Source organism: Corticium candelabrum, chromosome 9, assembly GCF_963422355.1.
Source record: "Corticium candelabrum chromosome 9, ooCorCand1.1, whole genome shotgun sequence".
Classification (NCBI taxonomy): Eukaryota; Metazoa; Porifera; class Homoscleromorpha; order Homosclerophorida; family Plakinidae; genus Corticium; species Corticium candelabrum.
This window is the reverse complement of record NC_085093.1, coordinates 473,091-500,802: the sequence shown is the minus strand read 5'-3', so window position 1 is coordinate 500,802 and position 27,712 is coordinate 473,091. Positions and strand designations below refer to the sequence as shown.

General features: G+C 42.8%; 7 protein-coding genes across 7 annotated transcripts; 2 read left to right on the top strand and 5 right to left on the bottom strand.

Annotated features, from left to right (window-relative positions):
- Positions 1-850: 850 nt before the first annotated feature.
- Positions 851-1,246, bottom strand: LOC134184019 (uncharacterized protein K02A2.6-like). Its single transcript, XM_062651621.1, has one exon. The coding sequence runs from the start codon at positions 1,244-1,246 to the stop codon at positions 851-853; it is 396 nt and encodes a 131-aa protein (XP_062507605.1).
- An 8,032-nt stretch (positions 1,247-9,278) lies between these two features.
- On the bottom strand, positions 9,279-13,784 carry LOC134185019 (uncharacterized). The gene is made up of 17 exons (XM_062652802.1): positions 13,702-13,784; positions 13,554-13,641; positions 13,388-13,493; positions 13,220-13,311; positions 13,066-13,155; positions 12,855-12,992; positions 12,687-12,795; positions 12,529-12,632; positions 12,413-12,470; positions 11,535-12,202; positions 11,404-11,476; positions 11,257-11,319; positions 11,078-11,200; positions 10,813-11,025; positions 9,995-10,277; positions 9,684-9,936; positions 9,279-9,622 (listed from the first exon to the last, which is right to left on the bottom strand). Exons 1-17 carry the CDS (start codon positions 13,775-13,777, stop codon positions 9,595-9,597), a joined length of 2,565 nt encoding a protein of 854 aa, XP_062508786.1. The 5' UTR covers positions 13,778-13,784; the 3' UTR covers positions 9,279-9,594.
- A 50-nt stretch (positions 13,785-13,834) lies between these two features.
- LOC134184011 (E-selectin-like) lies at positions 13,835-15,934 on the bottom strand. Its single transcript, XM_062651611.1, has 9 exons — positions 15,759-15,934; positions 15,397-15,597; positions 15,148-15,321; positions 14,916-15,089; positions 14,684-14,857; positions 14,472-14,608; positions 14,320-14,391; positions 14,037-14,149; positions 13,835-13,973 (listed from the first exon to the last, which is right to left on the bottom strand). The coding sequence occupies exons 1-9, from the start codon at positions 15,865-15,867 to the stop codon at positions 13,835-13,837; spliced, it is 1,293 nt and encodes a 430-aa protein (XP_062507595.1). The 5' UTR covers positions 15,868-15,934.
- A 1,439-nt stretch (positions 15,935-17,373) lies between these two features.
- On the bottom strand, positions 17,374-19,282 carry LOC134185020 (tudor and KH domain-containing protein-like). Its single transcript, XM_062652803.1, has 4 exons — positions 18,204-19,282; positions 18,081-18,145; positions 17,842-18,008; positions 17,374-17,735 (listed from the first exon to the last, which is right to left on the bottom strand). The coding sequence occupies exons 1-4, from the start codon at positions 19,265-19,267 to the stop codon at positions 17,601-17,603; spliced, it is 1,431 nt and encodes a 476-aa protein (XP_062508787.1). The 5' UTR covers positions 19,268-19,282; the 3' UTR covers positions 17,374-17,600.
- Positions 19,283-19,285: 3 nt separating this feature from the next.
- LOC134185021 (ubiquitin-conjugating enzyme E2 S-like) lies at positions 19,286-20,270 on the top strand. Its single transcript, XM_062652804.1, has 4 exons — positions 19,286-19,354; positions 19,414-19,561; positions 19,653-19,843; positions 19,898-20,270. Exons 1-4 carry the CDS (start codon positions 19,352-19,354, stop codon positions 20,150-20,152), a joined length of 597 nt encoding a protein of 198 aa, XP_062508788.1. The 5' UTR covers positions 19,286-19,351; the 3' UTR covers positions 20,153-20,270.
- A 33-nt stretch (positions 20,271-20,303) lies between these two features.
- Positions 20,304-26,629, bottom strand: LOC134184010 (uncharacterized). The gene is made up of 7 exons (XM_062651610.1): positions 25,626-26,629; positions 25,186-25,553; positions 24,275-24,625; positions 24,056-24,134; positions 23,509-23,904; positions 22,086-22,453; positions 20,304-22,025 (listed from the first exon to the last, which is right to left on the bottom strand). Exons 1-7 carry the CDS (start codon positions 26,595-26,597, stop codon positions 20,399-20,401), a joined length of 4,161 nt encoding a protein of 1,386 aa, XP_062507594.1. The 5' UTR covers positions 26,598-26,629; the 3' UTR covers positions 20,304-20,398.
- Positions 26,630-26,831: 202 nt separating this feature from the next.
- LOC134183951 (LYR motif containing protein 1-like) lies at positions 26,832-27,703 on the top strand. The gene is made up of 4 exons (XM_062651542.1): positions 26,832-27,127; positions 27,208-27,268; positions 27,462-27,493; positions 27,562-27,703. Exons 1-4 carry the CDS (start codon positions 26,978-26,980, stop codon positions 27,685-27,687), a joined length of 369 nt encoding a protein of 122 aa, XP_062507526.1. The 5' UTR covers positions 26,832-26,977; the 3' UTR covers positions 27,688-27,703.
- Positions 27,704-27,712: the final 9 nt, after the last annotated feature.

Below are 27,712 nucleotides of genomic sequence, written 5' to 3'. Positions count from 1 at the left end.
CGTCTAGTAGATCTATTTAAGAGTGATCTAGCATCCCCTCTAGTCCCCGTATGTCTACCCCGTATTACTACTACTACATCTCCCCGTTCTCCCATAGACGTCCTAGTTAGTTAGAGCAAACATAGTCCTTCCATCCAGGTTCCCGGACTTGCCGGCCCGACCTAGTTCTGTTGATCTGTTCCTGTTGTTCTTCTGCCTGCTCATCTGTGTTAGCATTTCCCACCTGCTCCTTCTCTTGTTCATCTTCTTCCACCATCTCCTGGGTGTCCTCGACTCTTTTGCAGGTGTCACTTTGTCTCAACTGCAGTTGTTGTCGGTTTCGTCTGATTTGGCCCCCACCCGCCAACTTGACTACGTACGACCTGGGATTAATTACTGTCATCACTACTGCTGGGATCCGCCACCTACGTGTTTTCATATCCCATACTAAAACGTGATCGTTTCGTTGCAGTGGCTGCAACTCCCGACATCCGTGACGCGCATCAAAGTTCTTCTTTTGCCGTTGTTTTTGAAGGCCACCCTGGTGTTCGACTTGTTGGGGATTCACCACAACCGGCCGCAATTGCACACTCGTCGCCGGAAGGGTTGTCCTCGGTTGCCCTCCCATCAGCAACTGTGCAGGGGATATACCGGTCGTTTCTTGTGGAGCTGTTCTATACGCCAGCAACGCCAACTGGAAATCCCCTCCCAATTGCTGTGCCTTCTTCAACAATCCTTTTACTGTTTGAACCCCCCCCCCCTCTCCACGAGGCCATTACTCTGAGGGTGCCTTGGCGATGAGGTGACATGATGGAATCCATATTGTTCTGCAAAGCCATGAAAATGATTACACGCAAATTGCGGGCCATTATCACTTATCACCACACGTGGGATGCCATGACACGAAAATATCTCTCAAAGCTGAAATGACTGTTTCTGCTCTAGTTGAAGACAAGGTACGTATGTTCGGAAATCGTGAATAATAATCGACACTCAGCAGATATTGCACATTTTCCAATTCGAACAAGTCAATTGCCACCTTATCCCAGGGCCCTTGAGGCAACCGAGTCGGCTGCAAAGGCTCTTTTCTTTGCTGAGGTCGAAATTCCATACACGTTTCACAATGCCTGATCATCTGTCGAATAGCATTGGACATTCTGGGCCACCAGATGACTTCTCTAACTAGGGAAAGCGTCTTGACGACACCAAGGTAACCTTCGTGTGCCTCCTGTAGCATTTCCGCCCTCATAGACTTAGGAATCACCATTTTCACTCCTCGCAAAATTTAGCAAATGACGACTTTCTCAAAATTCCTGATGTCATGTCGAAGCTCCTTTTGCGTGTGAGGCCACCCCAAGCGCAAGCACTATAAAAGAGCTGCCAACTGGAAATCCTTGCCCGTTTCATCTCTCAGTCTCTGAATTTGCTTATCCGACCCTTGTAATGCTTCTTCAAATATCTGCACATGCTCCTCTACTAGACTAGCAATTTCGTTGTCTGTTTCTTCAACCGGAGCTCTCGACAAGGCATCTGCTACCGCCAGCTTCTTGCCCGGGACATATTCCACTCGGAAATAGTACCTCATCATGCGGAGTTTCAACCGCATCAATCTCGGTGGACATTCGTCAATACTCTGTCGATTCATTATCAATTCCAAGGGGCGATGATCCGTCTCAATAAGAAATGGCTGTTCTGTGCCAAGACATAGCAGTGCAACTTTTCACAAGCCCATGCCATTGCCAATGTTTCATTTTTCTCTATCTGAGAAAACCGTTGTTCATCGGCTGACAATGACCTGGAGATATACGTAACCGGTGCCCGACGTCCATCCTCTTTCACCTGAAAGAGTACCGCGCCAATTCCAAATGAGGATGCATCCGCTGACACCACTGTTGTTACGTGCGACGAATAATAGGCTAACAACGGTGCGGTCGTAATCATCTTCTTCGGCTGCTGCAACGCTTCTTCGTGAACTGCATTCCAACACCAAGGCACGTCATCTTTCAATAGCTCGCGTAACTGGGCTGTGAGTTGTGCTTTGTTCTCCAAAAATTTTGCTACATATGCGACTAAGCCCAGAAATCGACGAAGGTCATCTTTGTTTCCGGACACTGCATTTGTGTAATTGCTTGCACCTTCTGTGGACTCACTTTGATCCCTTCCGTTGACAAGATATAACCGTAATATGTCACTTCCTGAAGAGGAAACTTGCACTTGGCCGCCTGCAACTTGACTCCTTTATCTCTCAATCGTTCCAGGACACGGCGTACCCGCTGATCATGCTCCTCCCTGGAGGATCCCCAAATAATCACGTCGTCAATAACGCAATCGACTCCTTCAAAACCCGACAAAATGTGATGCATTGTTCGGTGGAATACTTCCGGTCCTGATGATAGTCCGAATGGAAGCCGTTTAAAACGAAAGCGTCCGAAAGGGGGTGATAAACGTCGTCAGTGGTGAACTCGTAGGATCCAGTGGAATTTGCCAAAATCCAGCCGCCGCATCGAGGGTAGAGAAGTACTTAGCACCTTTCATTTTGGCAAAGATCTCCTCTGCTGTTGGTAAATGATAGTGCTCTCGCTGTACAAACTCATTCAGTTTCCCATAGTCGATACATATCCTCACTGTTGCATCTCTCTTAGGTACGACGACCATTGGACTGCACCATTCCGAGGGTTCGCTCACCTCCTCGATCACGTCCAGTCGCTGCACTCGTTTCAATTCCTCTTCAACTTTTCGATGTCGGGGGTATGCCACTCGACGTGCCGCTCCTAAAGCCACTGGTAGAGCGTTCTCTCATAACTTGATGCTATATTGTGCCCTAAGATTTGCCTGCACCTTCAAATAGATCCAAATATTGGCTCACAACCGGGTCACCAGAAAACGTTGACACACTTCCGACATATGCCATCCCTGCTCCCCATCCGCGAATAAAATCCAGCCGATCGCAAGCCGTGAGCCCCAGCAACGGCACCGCCTTGACGTCGGCCGCCAACACAGAATCTCAACTTCCGAGAAATCCCACCCTGTACCGACACCTCGCACACACATTGCCCTGCTACTGATATCGGCGATACCGCTCCATAAGGAAAAGACGCGTTGTTGCCCTAAGTAATTTCGGACGGCTTGTCATTTGCCTGTACACTGCATACGGGAGAATATTCGCTTGAGCGCCAGTATCTAATTTATAACGTATAGGACTTACATTTGTCAACAATTCTGTCATCCAAGCAGCGCCGTCACCCTCAATCGTTCCGATATGAAATGTCTGCTCGACGGATCTCGTCTTTGCTTCCCCGTCATCCTCTATGACCAAGAGACCAACAGCATGTACAATGTCGTCGGTATGTGCCATCTCCTCTTGAGTATCTTCTGTGTATACAGGCTGGACCTGTGCGTCGGCGAGTGTGCTGCGGCACATCACTCCAAAGTGGCCGACACCTTTACAGATGCGGCACATCTTACCCATCGCGGGGCAGCGTCTGCTCCCATGATTGTAACCGCAACGGGTGCATCTGCCACGTGACGCATTCGCTTTTTGCCGCTGCTCCTGCGGAAGCCGAGCCGTGTACCACTGGTGTTTTCCTGATGCTTTAACATCTGCCACTCGTTCGTCTGCCGGTGCATCGATAACTCGACGTTGATCCTTGACCAGGCCTGCAGCTTTGCACTTATCGATAGCAGTTTCCAATGTAATGTGTTCGGCATTCCAAGCAAATTTCTCCTTCACCGCCACCGTCGAAAGTCCACAAATGAAACGATCACGCACCAGCGAATCTCGTATCTCACCGAACTCGCATGTCTGGGTCAGCTTCCGAAGTGCCGTAATATAGCGATCGACCGACTCGCCGGGCTCTTGATTGCGCGTAAAGAACTGATGGCGCTCGAAAATGACATTCACACGTGGCAAGAAATGCGCGTCGAATCTCGCCACCGACTCGTCGAACGTTGGATCCTTCTTTTCCCCGTCATCCTTCGTAAAAAGGGATGTCTCGCTAATGTCGATCGCCTCGAGACCCAAGGCATGAAGTAAAAGCGACTTCTTCTTTTTTTCTGACGCTTCGTCGTTGTCGCTCGCTGTCAAATAGACTATGAATCGCTTTCTCCAGGCTTTCCAAACGGGGCCCAGCTGACGGGACTCAAAATCAAGAGGCGGCGGTGGACGTAGTTGCTCGGTCATGACCCCACTCCTGGTACCATGTAACGTCTAGTAGATCTATTTAAGAGTGATCCTAGCATCTCCTCTAGTCCCCGTATGTCTACCCCGTATTACTACTACTACAACGAGCACGTACCCTCGTACCCAGGCTCTCTTACGCGCCCGGTCTAGAAATTCGAGGTTACTAACGAGCACGTACCTCGTAGGCAGTCTTTTTAACGTCTGTGGGTGCATCGACCTACAGTTTGTTGCGGACCTTGGTACGACCTCGCCAACCGCAAGATTTGGAGCTTGCCGACTATGGCGCGTGATGTGTGTCCGTCGGCTGGGCTGCGCTAACTCGTCGGCTGGGCTGCGCTAACTCGTCGGCTGGGCTGAGTGTTACCACAACTAATTTGCAGCCGACGAGAGCGTAGCCTCGAAGTTCCAGACCGTCTCCCAAAAGAAATGGGAGACGGTCTGGATCAACTTTAGGCTCGAGAGTCCAGCCGGTCACCTCCCCCCGCGGGGAAGTGACCGGCTGGACACTCGAGCCTCGATCAACTTCTGATCAAACCGAGTTCGGAAGTGATCCGAGTCAGCCAATCAGCAGGCTGCCGCCACTAAAGTGACGGCCAATGAACGTCGAGAGTTCTGTAATGACATGCACGGGTTCTGGCAAAGGCGTTCGACAATAGTTGTGTGTAAAGACAGCTCATAATTGATTGCATGAACAACGTGCGCGTCTTTCGTGATGTAAACTGCACTGGACAGTGCCTTTGAAACAACGCCAAGGCTCTCGAAATTGATTCAATGCATCCCGTACAGCGGACCACTGCAGATTTGCAGTCGATTACCACCCACCTTGTTTGAACACGCCTCTAAAATGTAGTAATCGATCTCCTATTGTGACATCGGGTGGCATAGCGCTGTTATCTAAAGAGGTGTTTTTGACTGTTACAACCCTTCCATTTCTCTTAAGTAACTACGCCTACTTCCGAACTCAATTTGATCAGAAGTCGATCCAGACCTTTTCCCATTTCTTTTGGGAAACGGTCTGGAACTTCGAGGCTAACGAGAGCGCGTCAAGTCAGTGTGTCATAATTCCGTCGGCTGGGCTGCGATATCATATTACATGCATCATTCTCGTCCTAGCCCATGGACGTAGCCAAAGAAGATTGTTATTAGAGCCGAGCAATTCCGTTATTACAAGAGACAACAGAAAGAAGGTGAGACTGTTACGGTGTTGTTGTCAGAATTGCGTCGGCTAGCTAAACACTGTGAGTTCGGAGACAAGTTGTCAGTTGCGTTGAGAGACCAATTCGTATGTGGATTACGAGTAGAAGCTCTACAGCAGAAAATTCTGGCGGAAACTGACTTAATTAACACTGGATAAAGCAGTACGAAACGCGCAAGCCTTTGAATCTGCAAGACAGGAGGAGACGCTAGCTTTGCGAGGAGACACGCGCAGACACGGGTCAACAACGAACCACGAGAAGGCATTTAGCATGCAAGGTAGTAGCAGTGGGAGGTCAAAGACAACACAGTCTGATGCGTATGGCGCGCCACTTGTGCCATAATTCGCTATTTCTACTTAAGTAGAAATAATTCTACTTAAGTGGAAATGAATACTACTTAAGTGGATATGGATTCTACTTAAGTGAAAATGAATTCTACTTAAGTGGAAAGGAATACTACTTAAGTGGATATGAATTCTACTTAAGTGGAAATGAATACTACTTATATGGATATCAATTCTACTTAAGTGAAATTCATTTCCACTTAAGTAGTAATCAGTTGACTTCAGTAAAAATGATTCTACTTACGTCGAATTCAATTCAACTGAAGTGGAAATAATAAATTTTCACTTAGGTAGAAATGGATTTCTACTTCAGTAGAAATGAATTCCACTTAAGTAGAATTGAATTTCACTTAAGTAGAATTATATTTCTACTTAAGTAGAAATAGCGAAGTAAGGCACAAGTGGCGCGCCATCGAAAAGTATGCTACAGATGCAATGGCAAGGGCACGTTCCCGATAAGTGTCAGATGAAATCCAGAGAGTGCTATCTAAGTCACAAGAAGGGACCTATTGCAAAAGCCTGCCGAAGTAAGAAGCAAGGCGATTTCAAGAATGGGAGTGGAGCAACGGGTACCAAGAATGCAAAGTACCAGAAGCAAGCCACGTTACAAGTGGAAGAAGAGGAAGTATGTTCACTTTATGGTCTGGGAAGTCAGGACGCAATCAAAGTCAATATGACTGCAGCTGGACAAGAATTAGAGCTGATTGTTGACACGGGTGCAACTATTACCGTGATTCCCAGGGAGACCTATGAGAAACAACTATCCCATGTCAAACTCCAGAGCAGCAACGTAAAATTACAGTCATATTGTGGACAGACATTGCCTGTACGCGGAGAAGCTGTATAGTATCAGTACAATATGGAGATCAAGAAATAAGAGGTAGAGAAGTTGTCGTCAATGCTGCAAATAAGCCAGCAGTGCTTGGCAGAAACTGGTCGTCACAACTCACGTTGGACTGGGCGTCCTTATTTAGCTTGAATGTCCTGGATCCCCTACACGAGTTTCCTGAGTTATTCAAGGAAGGAATGGGAAAGCTGCAAGGAGTGCAAGCAAAATTACTTTGAGTGCCAATGCAAGCCCAGTCTTTAATTCATAAGGCAAGACCAGTACCATTTGCGTTACAAGTTAAAGTGGATACTGAAATCGATCGCTTAGTCAGAGAAGGGTTACTGACACCTGTAGAACAGAGCGAGTGGATTTCACCTATAGTAGTGGTGAGGAAATCTGACGGCAGTATCAGATTGTGTGGTGACTACAAAGTAACCATCAATGAATATTCGGAAAATATTGAGTATCCCACACCAAATGCTCAAGATTTATTTGCTACTTTAGCGGGTGGTCGACGATTTATCAGGCTTGATCTAAAGCAAGCTTACCAACAAATGGAAGTGGATACCGGAAGCCAACAGTATTTAATTAACCATAAATACTAGGAAGGGTTTGTTTACTTATACCAGGATGCCTTTCGGTATAGAAACAGCACCGAGTATTTTCCAGAAAACGATGGATATGATATTGTCTGGAATACCAGGAGTTGTTTTTTTTTGATGACATACTGATTGTCGGTTCAACTGTTGCCGAGCACGATGCAAGAGCGAGGCAAGTATTACAACGCCTAAAGCAACGAGGAGTCCGGCTAAAGAAGGACAAATGTGAATTTGGGAAGTCTGAGGTGACATACTTAGGTCACAGGGTAGATCACGAAGGTCTGAGACCTACAGAAGACAAGGTCAAGGCTATCAGGGAAGCACCTGAGCCAAGAAATGTGACTGAGTTGAAGGCATTTCTGGGACTGTTAAACTATTACAGCCATTTCTTACCAAATCTGTCGAATACTGTACAAGCATTGTATGAGTTACTTCAAAAGGAAACAGTGGAGATGGACAAGGAAACACAGAGCCGCATTCAATGCAGCAAAGAACAAGTTATTACAGTCTGGTTTTCTTACGCACTATGATTTGTCTCGACCAGTCAAGCTCAAATGTGACGCATCCCCCTAATGAAATAGGAGCCTGTTTGAGTCACGAGTTTGAGGATGGATCGGAGAGAACGGTAGCATTTGCTTCATGGACACTGTCATCAGCAGAAAAGGGTTACGCCCAAATAGAGCGTGAAGCACTGGCATTAATATTCGGTGTTCGTCATTTCCACAAGTTCCTCATTGGCCGAAGATTCACACTTGTGACAGATCACAAACCTTTGGTCAAATTCTGGGGCCTAAACAGGGTATCCTGGCGTTAGCAGCAGCAAGGCTGCAGAAGTGGGCACTAATTTTAAGTGCATACGAGTACAACCTGGAGTATATGGCTGGAGAGGAGAATAAGGAAGCAGATATGCTGTCCCGACTGCCAATGGAAGTGAATGTCATAGACCCCAACCAGGAATTGTACCATGTGGATTGCTGTGAGAATCTACCTGTAACAGCAGCAGAAGTAGCACAAGAGACTAAAGCGGATCCAATTTTGAGACGGGCATACCAGTATACCTTGTCTGGATGGAACTGGAAAAGTCACATGGATCCAAGGTTACAACCCTACTCACGACGGTCGGATGAACTTAGCGTTGAAGACAACTGTTTACTTTGGGGAACACGTGTGATAATACTGCAAAAATTACAGCCAAGAGTTCTAGCAGATCTTCATGAAAACCATCTGGGTTCAAATTGAATGAATGCATTAGCTAGATCATATATCTGGTGGCTCAGAGTTTGGACGTGACGTTGGAAGAATTGTGCAAGAAATGTGAAATTTGCCAAAGTCAGAGAAATAAACCGCCTGCTGGTATTCCTCATCCATGGCTGTATCCCACGGCACCTTGGGAGAGAGTTCACGCAGATTTCGCGGAGTCGGAAGGCGGTTTATTCCTCTGTCTTTGTAATATCAGGAATTACATTGTAATCCTTCCAACGTCATGTCCAAAGGATGGCTGGATTACAACAACATTGTAATCCAGCCAACTATTCACACGGGACGTGTGTCAATAGTTGACTGTAGGTGGCATTCAACTTCTGAAGGTGTTCTTGGTTGTCAAGTACACGCAATCCCTAGCTACAATACAAAAGGATGGAGCGACGGAAGTTCATGAAGCTTTTTCGTCGCCGTTTGCTCACTTAATTAAACGAATCGTTCTTAGACTCATCTGTAGTCGAACACAGAAACGGTTTTTAAGGTAGGTCCTATCATGAACATGGTCGTGGGAGGAGAAATTTGAGATTGTGTACACACATACACACACCACACGCACGCATACGCACGCACACACACACACACACACACACACACACACACACACACACACACGAGGTAGATGGAGAGCCATATAGGACCACGCCCCTTTCTGTTGTGTGACCCGGATAAAAAGCCTTGCTACGCTCGCCAATTACATTCACGCAGCTGCAAAGCTATGGCATGCGGAGGGTTTGCACTGTAGTGCTTCTTCGTTTACCAATTGCTCAAGATATCCATCTGCCTCCAAAAGAAATCATAGAATGCTGTAATGCATGCATACCATGATTAGAATATCTAGATAATCATTGACTTGCTATAGATTTGAAATGTACTGGTAAGTTGATTGGGTAACTGTTCAAACCATTCTAGATACAATATGATAGATATAAGTACTCAAGATACACTACACAACTTGAAGACACACACAAAATCAGCAAAAACCAAGAAAAGTAACAGCAACAAATTAATTTTAAGAAGATCAAGCAACATGTCCAATGCAACAGTGCGAACTATAATGCAGCAACAACATCAATTCTGACATTGACACTACAATACCCTACTCACTCGTGAAGCTTTGTGTGTGTATGACATAATTAGCTAAGAAAAGTAACTCGACCAGTACTAACATTCTTATATATCGCCGCTTCTGACCTTGACACAGACTTAATTAAGCTTTACCAGCCTTCACATAAAGCCTACAATCATAAATAAACTGTGCTCTTGACCTATTTAGATCAGCACATGCAGCAAGCTTACCTCTTTCCCTTAAAACCAGCAACAACAACTGCAACAAAAGCAACCACAAAGCAAGCGAGTGCCAATGTGAGCAAACCCCAATCATGCAACCGAGTCTGCTCTAATTCATCAGCAACCGAGTCGTGAAGGGTCTTGGCAGAACTATCTTGCAACTTTCCCTGGATGCTAAACCAGCCTTCAACACCAAAAGAGCCACCGTTCATTTGACACACACTAAACTCACAGACATCTGTGCTACTGCTGTTGTACATTGCTGGCAAAAAGATGTCAAATCAACTACACATAACAAAAAAAGACATCCAATTGCATACCTGCATGAGCAATAAAGTTAATCATCAATTCACTGAAATCAACGTTGTTAGGCTCATCCACAGTCGGGAAGATGATCAACAATGTTTGTTTGTCCGTCCACACACCAAAATGGGAAAGGTTATTCAACAGCGGGGGATGCAGTTGCAAGACTTGTTTCATGTCAGATGGTCGTAAAACAACTGGTGTATTAGTATCTTGCGAGAACTTGACTGACACAGTAAAACCAGAACAAAAATAATCACCCATGTACCCAAATGCCTCAATAGACAAGACATCAGGTGCCTACACAAAATATAGCTATAGAAAATTTCAGACAATCTTACAGCATTCAGAAATAGGACTTTGCAAAGTCACACGACTGACTGAGTAGCATACTCAAAGAGGCCCATGCACTTTCAGTCTGCGTGACTACGTAAGAAGGTGTATGACTATGTCTATCATGCTCTAGTCCAATCACAAAGCAGTACATAGGAATAAACAACAAAAACATATACTGTGCTTGTCAGCAACAGGTAACAATTAGAAAGCAACATTGTGTGCTATACCTAATGAAGCTAGTTCCTTAGACAAATACAGACTCTTCTTTTCTAGAGTTACCGAATAATTATTGTAACCACGTGAAATAACAGTTACTTTGTGTGATTTCGGATATATTTTACAAGTAGCTCGCTTGCAAGCAAAATGACGTCTAAATTCGTAATATGTACTTCATGACAAGTCAATCATGCATGGTTTTCAGAGGGCTCATCGCTGTGGAACAACTCAAGTAAAAACAGCTTCATATAATGACAATATACAAATATTAAAAGTATCTTGCCTGCTGTTTCACAGTTGATACTTCTCGACGCCTTCTTGCTTGAACTGCATTTAACAAAGCTGCTGCACCACTTGGTACAGGGTCCACAAAACAATTTCCATCCACATCAACCATTACAACTGGAGCCATATCATTTACAGGCTGAATGATCAATGGACAGCGAACAGTAACACTGCCAGGTGGAGTGCCACTGTCAACAACAGTAATTTCAATCTATACAAAATAAATCAACGTATGCACAGAAGTACATAACAGTTATACATACATATCTTTCGACAACAACATTTAGTTCTTTAGGGCAATAAAGCACAGGTTCATCGTCCAAATTTATATATCGCAAACACTTCAAAAATTCTTCATACTCTTGCTTCACAGCTTGACGTTCAGCCTGCATAAAAACTACAGTCATTACATAAATTCATCCTATTCTTATGCACTTCTAACATCATTTGAAGGAACAATGACAGTCTTAGCTTTAGCTCCACGACCATCAATAGTAGGAGTATACTGTACAGATTAGATATACACAATGAAATTTTAAAAAAAAAACTTTACTAAATTAGCAACATGAAGCAGCCTATTTAAATGTACTTGAAGCAAATCTGAATTGACAACTCCAAGTAAATAAACATACTCTTCAGAACCAGTGAAACAGTTGGTAACACTATAGAATACAAAAATAATAGATGTGATGTAATGTTAATGCTTACTATCACACATACTTCAGCTGCACAGTAATCTCTGCTATATAATGCCGAGCTTGCTCTTCATCCCTAATTTCAATTCTGTGTGGTTTGTTGCTGATGTGTATGCCTGTTCCATGATCACCTTCTGGTATCTCTGTGAATGTCAAATTGTCAAGTGCATTGATGCCAGCCCCCAGATCTAACTGAGGATTATCATTTCTCCGTTGAACATCAATGTGCACAATGGCTGAGTCACTAGTAGCACCTTGGTCATCAAACACAGTAAAAACTGCTGTCCTGTTGCCTTCCACAGGTTCAACTGTTTCTTTGATCACAAAAGTAAAACTTAAGAAAAATTTGAGGACAACCCTCCACCACAAAAATTTAAAACAAATCTTTATTGTAAGTTTCCCAGCAGTATAATTAATCTTCACTTCAATACCAAACCCAACAGCATAACTTTTGTTCCACATCACTTGCTCTGATAGCCCATTCTGCAATCCAGTAATCTCTATCATGGCTGCTGACCCATTCACACTATCCACATCTACGAGAGTAGCAGTCTCTGGTAGAATTTGAACAGGATCCCCTTCCTCAACATATGCAGTTGCAGCAGTTCGATTCTTTTCAGGTGCAAACTTTGTAGGATCAGCATCCTGTTGAAACTGTAGTATTGGACGATCGTTGACTGGCGAGAACTTAATCTGCCAACAATAGAACACTAACACACCATCATAACACATTAGCACACCACTATTTCCGTCGATCAAGTCAGTATTTCCGTCGAGTCGGTCGTCACCACTTCCGGTAAGACGACTACTATAACACTCGCTATGCCTAGGGTTAACAAGCGCACACACACACACACACACACACACACACACACACACACACACACACACATTCATCCATACCTCAACTTTCACCCTGTTGCTGACGTTTTGACCATCACTAACTTCAAAAATTACTGTCCTTTGCATTAGAAAGTCAAATAGGAAGAGACGAAAAGGTACCCACAATAATGACTAACTTTATACTACTGACAAACAAAGCTGGTTGTGATCGATGATTCACATAGGTTGCTGATTTTAATGTTGCTTCATATGTGCCAACTGATGCAGTCCCATTTAAAACCTGTAAACAACAGATGTGATATGTAATAAAATAAAACATCAAATTCAATTCTACCAGGGAACGATGTGTCCCACTTAAGTCGAATTGTTCAGCATTAATTCCTGCAGGTAGCATCACATCAATAGCATCACCATCTTCTGCTCCAGTAAGAACAATAGTTGCCCTTAATTAACACTCCAGTTCCATGCAAAGCACAAGTAACAACAAACCAAGTGTTTTCACCCTTCTAACTGCCTATTGTCACTGTCTCTGATTACGATCAGAGGTACCAGCTGTAGTTGTTCACTTCCCTCCAAGTACAAATGAGCCGTCTCATTAATTGTCAAAACAGGAGCATCATTGATATTGATCCACTTAATTCTGCAGCACATACATTACATGTTGACATGTACAGTACATATGCAAGTTGTATTTCAGTGAGTTAGTTACCTACCTTACACGAGCTGAAGAAGAAAACTTCCCATCAGAAACCTCAAATTCAGCTAGTCGAAAAAGGATTTCAGAGTTGGCAACGTCTTCAGCTCTAACACACAAACAATACCATTACACCACGTAGTTGATCTAATGTTACATGCATGACACCATACGTATTGTTATATTTCACTCCATTCAGCAACGACGAATAAGCTGTCTCAGATGCGCGTCCTGTAAATGTCAGTGTAGCAGAAGGAACATCATACTACCAACCAACAATAAACTAATACATACTATTCAGACTATATCCCACATACAACTAGCAGCAAACAAAAACTTACCCTAACAGTCACCCCAGGATATGATACTGTTGATAAAAGTTGTTCATTAGTAACAGTTTCCATATTGTTTACAACCAAACGAACAGTAGCATTGTGCATTTGATAACTAACAAAGCAACTAGTGTTTGCCAAGATCAACTGACAAGTTACAGCATAAAGATTTTACTGATCACTGTCAGCATCACTGAGGACAAGTGAGTTGTTAGTGATATCCACAAGTGTAGTAGTGCCCTCTACAAATTGAGTGACATTATCTATAGACAACACAATAAACTATTGAATGTAATACATGATCTAACAATCATACAACTAACCACCAATCACGATGACAGGTGGGTTATCATTTAGTCCCACAAATCGAATGGTTATATTTACAACTTCTGACGACATTCCTCCACACTCCACTGTTAGTTCAATATATCTGGTAATAAAGATGTACACAACCAATCAGTACATACATATAGCACATTGCCAAGTATCAAACCTTGTGTCGCCTTGAGGAGGATTGTCAAAATTGATATATTGTAGTGACAACAACACAAGTGTCAAGTTGGCAGAATTTTCATTATCAATAAAAGTTGTACGTCTAATCATAATTACATTGATTACTATCTTATCTAGATATAACTTAAACAGCACATTCTCATACACTCCATTAGTCAAATCAGTCTCTTCTCTTTCAATGACTTTACTAGACAAACTTGTAAATTCGATTGCAGTTAATATGTTCCTACTATGAGCTCTATCTGGACTAAACTCAACCTGCAATACATAAATCAATGCAAAAGAATTGCACAGCAACAGAACAATAAACATCCTCACAAAGATAAGCAAATGCAACACATTTACTCGAATATTGTAAAAGTTATTCCTGTGAGTACTGTACATTACATTAACTAATGGTTTCAAACAGACAGACTGTTGATTGTTACCATTTCACTCAAAAGAGCATTCCCTGGAAGTCCTCGAGGAATGTGAACTTCTAATTTTACAGATGTCCAATCCTTGAAAGCAGTACAGCAGCAATAACAGCATGAAAATCAACAATCTCGTACTGATAAACAATTAGCATATATAGCTTTACTTCAGTTCCAAACCCAACTACATCCAGCATGGACTGATCAATAACAAATAGTGGTGATGTGGACACTGCTTCAGTCAAAACAATAACAGGAGGATCAAGAGTTGAACTGTTATCCCTGTTAAAGTCTACGTAGTTAGCTGCAACACACACACATATATATCAACAAAAATACCATAACAACAACTATACCTCCCAATCAAACATCAATTTACCCTCACAAATGGGCTGTGACCCACTCCATGACTGATCAGGTTGACACTCCAGTAACTTCAAACCCGACAAATGATAGCATGATTCACAACCAAATTCAACTACAGTACCACATAAACTGTTAGTTGAATTCTTTACTCCATTGGATGGCATAGAGAGAACCGAGCAATTCTTTACTGTAACATGTGCAACCAATTAGAAACCAGACTCATATGTTCAATGCAGAAATGTAACCATTGCAACTTGGTACTTCACCACTCCATGAACTATTTGACAAACAAGTAAGCTGTTGATCCCCTACCAGGTCATAACACTCGTTGCAACTAAAAGCTACAACTGTACCACATGCAGTGATAGTTGAGTTCTTTACTCCATTACTTGGTGCAGATAGATCAGGGCAATTCTTTACTGCAACCATATGCAACTTTGACAATATAGATTCAAATGTTCAATACGGAAAACTAACCATCGCAACTTGGTACATCCCCACTCCATGAACTATTAGGCAAACAAGTAAGCGGTTGATCATCCACCAGGTCGTAACACTCATTGCATCGAAAGGCAACTACTGAATCACATGCATAGTTAGTGGAATTCTTGTTCCCATTTTCTGGGGTATCCAGATTGCTGCAAGATGTCTCTGACAAACGACAAACAGATTAGATCATTTACCTGTACCCAGTGGTAGCGTTTGCTCCGCCATCAGTAAACTTACTGTTGCATTGAGGTTGTGTCCCGTCCCAACTGCCTCTAGAACACGTCAAATTCACAAAGCCGTCCAGTTGGTAGCACCGGTCACACTCAAATGTGACGGTAGTGTTTGAGCTGGTACCGTTGTTCAAAATTCGTCCATTATCAAAACTTTCCAGTGCAGGACACTCCGTTGATGTAGCAAGAAAAGTCAGAGTGCTCAGCACTAAAAGACAACGTTACGCATCGATCACTAGGGGTAAGTGCACAACGCATCCTAACGTTGCTGGCGCTGTAGCACTACAGATCTAGCCAGATACGTGTACCCCAGATTTAGTTTGATCTAACTGCTCCCTAGAAATCTCTGCCGATCGACCCAAAACGTACCTAGAAACAGTGTCGCTGTCGTTTGCTTGCAAATCGAGTTTGCAGCCATGTTACAAGACTCCACAAATCTGAAAAGAAAACTGAAACAATCGACTTCCATTCGCTTCATGTAGTGTCCACCAAGGCAGCAGAGCTTATCAAGTCTACAATGTGAAAAAACTCACAGTATTCTCACGCAATCGCTCGCACGTAAAGAAATCGATATCGCATTCCCAGTCTATCCATATTTCTAGGGTGTTTTGTGTCGACATTCAACAGGCTCCTGTACTGTACTTACGTCTTTATAGTATTAGTCTCGTCCAAACATAATATACCTTAAATGGTATACATGGGAAAACAACTGTTTCAACACTAGAACATATAACATATCTAGGGTGTATGCAAGATAGACATGCGTTTATACAGTGATGTGGCACAAGTTCAGCAGTAACGAAACGAATTAATGAAACGATACGTACAAAGCCAGATGTCGCGCAACGTCAACTAGTAATTATTAGATAAAACCCATTGATTAGCAGACTTCTGTGACTTTTATCGTTTGGCCCGCCTACTTTCACACGACAGAATACACAACGACAACACTAACAGACGCGGTTTTCTTTACGACACTACGTGCGAAGTCACAGGAATCCGCAAGTCTACTGTCAGCGACAAAAAAGATCGAAGAAACGTGTGCATGCATGTCTATAGATCTCAACGATTTAATTAATTAAGAATCTTCATTTTACTAGGCTCTAAAATCGCAGCCAGAAGTTCGAAACGACGACCTACCGAGAGACACAGTACTGTATGTGTGAATTTTATACTGAAGTCTGCCCTAATATAAGGTAGCCAAAACGAAGCGTATACTTACTTTTAGTTAATCTAATAGAAGCTAGTTGTAAAGATATCAACGAAACCGATTCGTTATCTAGGGACAGCACACGCGAATTCACCAGCAACAACCAAGAACTATATGATCAAACGGTCGACTACGTACAAACGAGAGCTCTCTAGCTAGAACACCCCATGCTAAAAAAGCATGACGCGGCGGTAGAGTCTGGCTACGCGAGACTAGATCAGGGCCGGATCCAGAGGGGGTTAAGGGATTACGGGGTTAAGGGATTACGGGGTTAGGGGATTACGGGGTTAACCCCCTCTTTTCCAATAGGCGTGGATCAATAATTTCATATAATTTCATTAGAAAAGAGAAAATTAGTAATGCTATAAATAACTGCTAACGGTGAACCCCCTCTTTCAAAATTCCTGGATCCGGCCCTGTAGATGTAATTCCAATTCCCGTATTATCAACAATACAAACTGTGTAGTAATATCTAAATTTTGAGGGCAATTTATAAACGCGAGAAAAGCCAGTTGTCTAGATGTAAACCGGTGACAGCGACTCCTACAAGCAAAGCAAGTCACGATATGCCTTCTAAACAATTAAGATAGTCACGGGATTTTGATTAGAACAAGCCCTAATGTTGTTAACTTTGTTGTTAACCGATGTGACTACGTTTTGTTGTCTCTGGTTGGCACCACATGCCAAAGTGTAAGCAATAACAGAAACTTTCTCTCCCTACTGATGCCACTAAACCCTATGTATGTGTTTAATAACATGGAGTCCATTGACCTAAAACAACGTCAATTTGCAAAACTTGAAATTTAACAGGTTATTACAACAGTTACAACAATTACTTCCTTCTTATCCAGTCTGCAAATCTTAACTGCAATCTGTCCCCAAATTTTTCAGACTACTATGACTGTTAGAGCAATGAAAAGCAATTATAATCCACAATTTGCTTCAAACCTGATCTGACAAAAATCAACTTTGTATGTTGACATCAAAACCACTTGGTCAATTCATGTGTCTTTAGTAAGTGAATCTGCTATCAGATCAGGCTCAGCTCCTTTAGCAGGTAAGCTTCTTTCTATCTGCTTGTCACTTGACCAGATGGCAAACCCTTCTCTGACCAGTTCTCCAGCTATATTAATATCCTTCATATAAAGAAATTATAAAATTAAATCAAAAGTCAAACACATCTACTCCAGTACAGTTAATCCACTGCAATCTACACACAAACGTATGCCACGTATGCCATACCTCTCTGCTGTTTGTGTCTACTAACTCCAACATTGGAACATTATCTTTTGTTGACTGTAGAAGTTCATAGCCCATGATCTTAGCCATCAGTGGTCTCCACCTGGCACAATGTGTTGTTTCCTCAAAAAGATCAACGGCATCATCAGACCATTCAGCAGATTCCCCTGCTGCAAATTGACAATACAAGATAGTTGGTAAAAAGCACTAATAAAGTGCCCTGCTTATAAAGATTGAATTACCTTTGGGACAAATTCCATGCAGTCCACATTCTATCGCTTGAAATGGAAGTTGCAAAAATTCTGGTCTACAAATTATCCAGTTGTTATACAAATAGCTTACATTACAAAATTTAATCAACCAACCTTATTCTCTTAATACTACTATAGGGAACTCTGCTGTTGTCTCCAAAATCAACAAAATACACTTCAACCTCACTGTCCGAAATAATATCTTCTACCCTTGCTCTGTACCATGACGAGTCATGCTCAAAAAGAGCACAAACAATGTCACCAACACTAACATGTTTCAAAGCCATTTCACTAGCTTCAAGATGAGGATAAATGCTATTGATTTCTTGAGAGATAGCATCCAGCTTAGTTCCATCCGGTTCCAGTACCTGAATCCAAAAGTGACCAGGATGTTCAACAGCTGCAACATACACTGTAAAATAATCAGTGACTGCTGGTAAACGAGGCGACAAAGCTCCTAAATCAACAGTGGCAGCTTGAGCAGCAAATACTGACATTTCTCTATCTTTTTGCATTAAAGAAGCTCCCTTCATATTCTTCTTGCTTTGATCTGAGCCTCTCTTCCTCCTAAACTCATTTTCCTCGACCACCTTCTCTTCCAACAGTAACTTTGCCCTGTTAATTTGCTCAGCTGTTCCAGTAATAGTGCAACGTCGTTGACAAAGAAGATTATATTCACTGCCTCTTTCAATTTCAATTTTGGCGCCAGACACTCGACATAATTCCCTTATAGTTTTACCCTGCTTCCCGATGATCCTGCCCACTGTATATTGTGGAACCTGAAAAGCGAATGTATCAATTTTCTTCACTGTCAATTTTTCCGTGATTTGCCTTTGAATTGTCGACCTAGCCTGATCCACAGAATCTCGTTTCCCGCAAATAACTGCAACTCGTGAGCCACCTTCGATCTCCTTGAAAGTTATCTTCACACCCATCTGCGAACGAAGTTGCTTCACGTTTTGTCCTTCTTTGCCAATTATATAACCCACAACCTCATCAGGAACAGCAATTTCGGTAGTATAGTTGCTATGAGAGTGCACTAGTCGCCCGTTTGGAACGCCACTTGAACCCGAACGTTGCATTTCACTACTTCTACGTCGGTAATACCAGTAGAAAGCTATGCAAGCCGCAATACCGGCTGAGACACCCAAAGCAACCGAAGTCGACCATCGAATCATTGGAAGAAACAAGACCACGTGATATCCGGGGACTAGCAATGGTAAATTTGAAGTTTCGAACTTGGTGAAGAAGTGCTTGCTGTTATGGTACGAAATGGCCAACGTTCTATACATGGTATTGAGATTGGAGTTGAGTTTCTGCTTAGTCGTCTAACATCGAGAGTTTCAACCAAAGTGTCATTCGCAAAGTCGCTCAAGAAATTGCGTCTCTCATCTCCGACCCGCCAGAAGGAATCACCGTCATACCCAACGAAGAGAACGTCACTGATATCCAAGCCACCATAGCAGGCCCTAGTAAGTGTTCATTGGACGAGAGCGAAAGAGGCGTTGACATGGTTGGTTGTCAAGCCGTTTGTGTCTCAAATCTATCCTCTCTGTTTACTAGGTGGTACACCTTATGAAGGTGGAGTGTTCAGAATTAAGTTGGCTTTGGGAAAAGACTTTCCAGCGGCGCCACCAAAAGGATTCTTTCTTACAAAAATCTTCCATCCCAACGTGGCCAGAAATGGAGAGATTTGTGTCAACACCCTGAAGAAAGACTGGAAGTCTGAACTTGGCATAAAGCATTTGCTTTTGGTGCTTGTACACGATGTGAAGCAAAAACCATAATTGTTAACGTTTCTGTTGTAGACAATTAAATGTTTGCTGATCGTTCCCAATCCCGAATCAGCACTGAACGAAGAAGCTGGAAGATTGCTGCTTGAACATTACGAAGACTACAGCAAACGAGCTCGCATGATGACCGAGATCCATGCTTTACAAAGATCAAGCGACAATGATGCATCGTGTAGTGATGCAGCTTCTAGTCTAGCCAAAAAGAAGCTGCTCGATAAGAAAACAGAGAAGAAAAAAGCAGACAGAAAGAAAAACTTAAAGCGGCTCTAGTTTTTCATAATTAGGCAACGATTTGTATTCATGAGAACTCCATGTACTGTACTTTATGGGAATAACGAATTATGAGATAACATAGAATTACAACAAATGTGAATACATACATACTGTACTGGCATCTCAGAGTGAGTCAAAAGTTACGATTCTTTTTTATAATATACACTAGTGATATATACAGATATGTAAAACCACATTAGGAATATAACTTTAATTAACTATAGCACGCTTACTGTACACTGGCTATTGACAATGCCCATCAAAAAACCTTGACAGTTCATCTGGTAAACTAATACCTGAAAAATCCAAGTAGCTAACAATCCGTCCACTTGTGTCTGGGCTTTCCTCTCTTTCTGTTTGTGAAGGAACCGATTCATTCTCTTTGTTCACTTCACGTGTTATTGTCTTAGTATCTTGCACCGTGCCTTCATTTTCTGGCCTGCATGAAATGGTATGTGACACTACATTCACCTCTGCTGCTGTGTCTACAGTCTGTCTCTGCTCTGGATCAGACTCCTCCATGTTGCTAATACCACTGTCTACCGATCCACCCATTCCAGTCGGCTTTCCTTGAACAGCTTGGTTGGGTGGACTAGGAGGCGTGTGGTACGGCGACATGCCTGATAATGGAGTGGACGTCCTGGACTGTATTTTTGAAGTGTCCGACGTCATACAATCGAGACCAGGAGTTTGCGAGCGACACGGAGTTGGAGACAATGCAGACTGCCGCGATGAGCTGACAGCAATCAACGGATCTGAACGTTGTCTTGGTAAGCCACCACACTCTTCACTGATTTCTTGGACTCTTTCTCGATCAGGTTTCTTTCTTGACCAAGTCGGTGCTACAGCAGTCACAAACGGAAACGATATGTGTCTCTGCATGCCTCGACTAGATATTGCAGATTGCTCTGCTACTGGGTAGGTTAGTTTACGGTGTGGAGGCTTTGGAGAAGACTTTGCAACACAGGAGGGATCCGACGGAACCCTGCGATGACCCTTGATAAAATGTACCGGACTGGCACGTGCTTGATCCACATCTCCCAGAGTCCTTCCGCTTGGATGAAGTACAGGACCTGACGAAGTAGCACGCCGTCTTCCATTGCTCTCTCGATCATATGTTGACTGAAACGTATCTGACCTGCTTGGTTTGATATTGCAATCACCATAACTCGTCTGTCTTGCAGCAGCAGGATAGGCACATGTTGGCACCATTAATGGTGTTTCCAACTGTGAAGGATTGTCTCTCCTACCAGGACTGTAGATAGTGAAAGGGTCATCAGAATACAAAGTAGACGCACTGACAGGGGACGGACTCGTATATTGAGAAGATCCAACAGGCACCAACCGCATGGTTGGACAGAGTCCAGAACCGCTTTGGAAACGACTGTCAGGAATATATAGACTGGGCGATGTGTTGGATGGATTAGTTTCAGAATAAGGAACAGTGACTGGTTGAAAGTACCCTCCTCCTTGTGGTGTCCGAGACAAATCTATTGTGTCACGTGAACTGTTGCTATTTGTTGAAGCGGAAGAGTAAGTCCGACATTTCAGTCCGTGGTGAAAATTTCTAATTAACAGCGTCATATCTCCACGTTCGGATATTACACCTCTCTCCTCCATAAAATACTCATAATGTAGACGACAGATCTTGTCCACTACTGCTTGAGCAGCACTCGTCACACTTGAGTTACAAAACAATTCATCACTTACCAACCTAGCAATCTCCATGTTGACATCCGGACAGTTAGATGCTTCTTCCAGTGCATTATAAACACCATCCGACATCAACACTAAGAAGCTGACTGATTCACCAAGAGGAATAGGCCCAACAACATGAGGATCTGCAATCACCGGTTCCGATGACGCCATACTAAAAAGGTAAGAGAACAACTTGAATTTAGAAGAACAACAATGTCCTATACAAAAATACCTTATTATATCAAAATCCTTATATCCACCTTTCAATGCATAGTCACCAATGCTTCTTGTGTGCTCTAAACCACCAATTCTATTTCCTCTCATTAATTGTTCAACATTTAAACCAATGTTAGCAAGTCTTGCCACTTCATTAGGATTTTTCATATTATGGTCGACTGTTACATTCTGAACATATAGACTACCAGTGGAATCTGATGTGCAAAGAAGCGCTCTTGAATCTCCAACATTGGCGACATACAAGTTGCCTTTGTAAACTAGACCAACAACTGCAGTGGTTCCACCGGCCACTTCAATCTGGATTTCATGAAGTCGATCCAACTCCATTTGGTGCTCATGGTATGTCTGTATATCATTCGTCTTCTAACAAGATAAGAAAACAATGGGAACATGTCCAACTACTTGTACACAAAGCAACCACACATCAGTTCAGTCAAACACCACCATCCATTATAAAAAGCCACATACGTATCAATCTCAACTAATATTAAGGGGTCATCCATAATTGTCGACAATTACTCAAGCGTACAAAGCGTACGCTAGGGAGGGGTAAAAGTAGTTGTACACTTTTGGGCAGAGCATAAAATGTCGATGATTTCTTTGGTCCAGAAGTAGATAGGAAGTGATACTGAAGTCAAAATATTGCATTTATGCCTACGCGTGTTGTATCTACATTTGCACATGTAACTATTCATCACAAGTGTATGACACGTGTAGCACGCGCTAAGTATTCATCACACGTGTTTAGGCAGTGCAGCACTCTGTTGTAGGTACTAACAGACCTGTCTAAGAGACAATGTGCTGTTAATAAAATGCCGGCGAACAGGTACCAGCAGTTTGTGAACGCTTTTTGTCTTTCCCAGCCCATCTCAATTTGTCTCATGATCGAGGAAGCTGTGCAGAAAGTGCAACGACAATGGAAGACTGATGGCCAGAACAAAATGTCCATATCAATCTTCGAAAGGGCTTCTAATTATTGTAATATCATGGTATATTACAAATATATGACCAACATCTTTATGTACACTTAGGGGAGGGGGTTTGCAGAAAAGAGTACGCTTCGTATGCTTGAGTAAATGTCGACAATTATGGATGACCCCTAACTAATCAACCAAGTATAATTTACTATTATTGATAGACTACGTGACCTAGCAAAGACAAGTATAATTTCTTAATTAAAGAAAAAACATACATCAACTCAACCAAAAGTACAGAGCACACATACAATAGAAAAGAACTAAATTTACTCAAAACCAATAGAAACATCGCAGTAGACAGAAGACAGCTAACTACAAACAGTAGTTACAAATCACACTATTACCATTATCAGAAACATTTCATCTCAAAGCAACCTTTCCACATCCATGCAGCAAACCTAACCCTATCAACACGTACACGTATGTATAGGTCTAACTTACCTCTGGTAAGCAGAAAATCAACTGAGCACGTTCCGCAAGAACTGCGTCTATATTGCTAAAGAACCCTCTGTCGACCTGAAGAAAGCTATTCCTGAGTGCTGCTTTCACTTGCAGCTCATCCAACGAGCACCCGTCGCAAGCGGAAAGCTGATCTCCCAATAGAAGATCAACTGGAAATCGCTGACGTGCGTATTCCACTACTTTACGGCCATCGTGCCCGTCGAGCACTCCATAAATGCTTGTATCGCCGTAAACATGGTTGAAACTCATGTCTTCCATCTCGTGCACCTCGCTGCGTGCACCATCTCGGTGATAACGCTGGTTCGTAGCACATCCGACCCCCGTGCAGAGACAAGTTGGAATGTCGTCCGTCCAGCTGAGTCTCCGCTGTTCGTCCTAACGATGACAAAGAAAACGGTGACTCAGCGTTGGGTATGGGGGCCTCAGTCGTGATGTGATGTGATCTCATTTATTTGGAATTCACCAAACCATGCAGGTGCACAAACAAGGGCGTATGAACAACTAGCATGCAGCATCGAAATCTTACTCGGCACCACCGATCCCGATCCATTCTGTGCAGGATTGACTTCTTTAGATACACATCCGGGTCATGAACCGACTGCAAACTGTGACGTCTCCACGTGACATTACGCAACATTTAAATGGTATTCAGACACAAATCGCAACATACAACAATACACGTAAATACAAAAATAGCAAGAAAAAGTTTCGCATAAGATGTACAGTATATAATATGCAAACATACTAAACCAGAGTGCCCGTGGATATGCCTCCTTGCAAACTGTACACAAGCAGTGTCATGTCATCCCTCTTTCTGCATTCCTGATTTCGATTTGCAAAGAATTCCTTCTTGTGCATTTCGATAAGATTATGCAAAACTTGTTTGGCAACATCTCTCACATCAGGATGTTTCTTTTTCAATTCAGTATGTATCATCCGACAGATTGCATTATTTGCACTTTCTTTATCACCAGTTGCTTCACTAAATGTCTTGTAAACACCATCAGACATAACTGCAACAAACTGATGACACTCTTCCAACTGAATTCCTCCACAAATATATGGTTCTGCAATAACAGGTTCTGATTTTGCCTCCCTGCAGCACAAACAGCATATAATAATTAACAATTACTGGCAATTTCCAAAACAGCGCTGAGAGCAGCAATACGAAAAATGGGATTTTTATGGAAGAAAATCCATTCTCAATAAGCACCTGGGCAGTCCGTAGGAAACTCTGAAAATTGGCAGATTGACTTGAGTACCACAGAGTAGGCAAGTGTAAGGGCCATCTTGCAACGTCCTGCATACTTAGTCTTTATAACCTCAGGAGTGCAGACTTGACTGCCCTCCTACACTTCTTCAACAAAAGTGTTTCTTTTTAGGTTCCTTCTTTAATCCAGTGTAAGACCGCTGCCTGGTTGCCAAACCTGTACGTGCACTGCAGTATAGTAACGCACGCTACTAATACAGCTTCGTAATATCGACCAACTTTGGGCCACGACATAGAATCGCATACCACAATCTTGATTCTCAACGGTGGCCCATAGACTGTAAATGAGAACAGTTTCCAAAAAATCGCCCAGTGGGGCAATCTTTTGACTGGGCACTGTTTTGGAAATTCCCGGTATGCAAAAGTACAAATACCATTACTGCTACCTTAAAATGTCAAACTCTTTGTAGCCACCCTTGACAGAGTAGTCACCCAATGTTCGAGTGCATTGCTGAGATCCTACTCTCCCAGACTGAATGATGACTTTTGCATTCAAGCCCAACTCCTCTAATCTCTTCAGTTCATCCTTATTGTCACAGTCATGGTCAACAGTCAACTGACGACAATACAATGCACCCTTTTCACTGCAATGAGCAAGCAGTACTCTTGAATCACCAACATTAGCCGCAAAAAGAACATGGTTATGGATAACAGCTAATGCTGCAGTGGTACCTCCAGCAAGTTTCTCACTCACAGCAGCCAAGTCGTGAACAACATCTGGAAATTGTTGAAAAGCTTCATATGAGTTTAAACCCTACATAATGCAATATATCATATAATGACTCAATGCTCCTGTAATGCACCCTATTTGTAAATACCGGTATACCTCTGGTAACTCTGACTGTAGTGACATCTTCTGGGATATAGATGGGTCTAGCGTCATAAAAAAACTACATTCAACTTCCCTGAGTGCAGATAGCAATGACTCTTCAACTTGTTTATCAGTATAGAATCGATCCTTTTCTAATCTTTGTACAAGAATATGAGGAAATTGTTTACTGACAAAGTCAGATGCCTTGCTGCCATCATGTCCATCAAAGACTCCAAGAAGAGTAAACTCTTTGTAAACCACTGCAAAGTGTCTATCTTCCCTTTCATGTTCTGGATAGCCCTGACCCTCCTCTGACTGGTACCGTTCGTTGTCTCTATCAGCGACGTCTGTAACTAGACAGGGACTGAGCTGCACATCTTGATCTGTCTGTGGTGTAGAATACTTCTTCCTAGTTTCTTCACGATTTCGTCCCTCTCGAACGTAATCAGCAGTTACATCCAATGAAGAAACGCCACGTTGTGTGTCTTGCTGTAAATCTGTAGCTGTTTTGCTTGGTTGTCTGACCACAGGCAATGAATGAGCTCGTTGACTAGAAACGCTAGCAACGTCGTCGGAATCTGCAGCAGCTCTTTCTCTTGGTGGTCTGGACACCGGCAATGAATGATATTGTCTACTAGAAACGCTATCAGAGTCTTGGGACGCCCTTCCTCTCCTGCCGCCATCATTTTCCCTCCGGTGGTGCTCTCTCCCACTCGTAAGCGACTCCGTTTTACCTGCCACACTTCTTTCCCTGTCTTGTCGACATTTCGACTCTGCCGTTTCAGTTCCAGTTCCTGTGCCATTGTACTGAGAACGATCGCGGTGGGAACTGGCAGGTTTGTCGCGCTGATCGTGAAAACGTGATATGTTTTCCCTTCCACGTTTGGCCGACGTTGAAGCAGGATCATGTGAATTTGGTCGTGACACATCAGGACTATCGCAACGTGTTCGTGTTCGACCTCCCTTGTCGTCGTTGTGGGCACTCATCTGCCAACCTAGTAACGACAGATAGCCGGGACCTCGACTCTAACGCACGTTAGAGACTAACTCTAACGCACGTTAGAAAGGGTGTTTCTGTAGGAAGAAAAATTTAGCGGCAATAAGCTGTACATTGTGTGGTATCTGTATAATTAGTGCTATAGCACACGCTCAATTAATCTTTACATCATCTGTCGTTAGCGAGAAAAACGAGAACTCTGAAACACCTCCTACTGCCCGGATGTTCAGCAGTTGATTTCTGAGAATTTACTGTTGGCTCTTAGATTCTTCACACAACTACAACAGTCGAGTCCCTGCTCACTAGCAATTTTTATTTCTGTCTGACATTAGGGTCTCCTGCCCTAATAAATTAATCTCAGTCTCAGTTTATGAATAAGTTAGCTGTCCTGCGATTGTACAGAAGAATACTGACCACTGCCAGACAATGGACAGCGGCGTCTGGCCTAGACAGTGACACTAAAGAGGAAAGAGCGTATATACGCAATGAAGCGAGAAGTTTCTTCAGGAAAAATTCAAAGGTACAAAATTTTCTCAGCCAAGATCGATCAGATCATAGTGATTTTGGCATATAATCGATTATATGCATTAATTTCGTCAGATAACAGACGACAAAGAAATTGAAACTTGTATAAAAGAAGCAGAGACCAGGCTTGAAATGGGTAAACTAAGTTATACCAACTACAGTACTAATTCTAGTATCCTCCTCTCTGCAATTTTGAGTACCAGTTTGTGACTGGTTAGATTATACCACGTGTACACGCATGTAGTTCGTTTTGTAGTTCGTTCGTATGGGTGAGTGGTTTCTGTGAATCTATAAATTGGTCAGTATTAAAGATATGGTTTTTTTCATAGCTCTTCATTATCATAATCCCTATCCTAGACCGGTGAGATGAACACTGCTGTTTCACACTATAAGTTATATGGTTTAATCTTCATTTTGTCAATTTTATAGGTGAACCTCCCTTTTATGGCTGTTCCTCAAGCTTTACATCGCAAGGCCCAACTACGACGGCTGAGAGAGAGCAAACCGGTGTATCTTCACTCACAATTATTACAAGATAACTCCAAGACGTCATAATCGCATCACACATCACATCTATGAC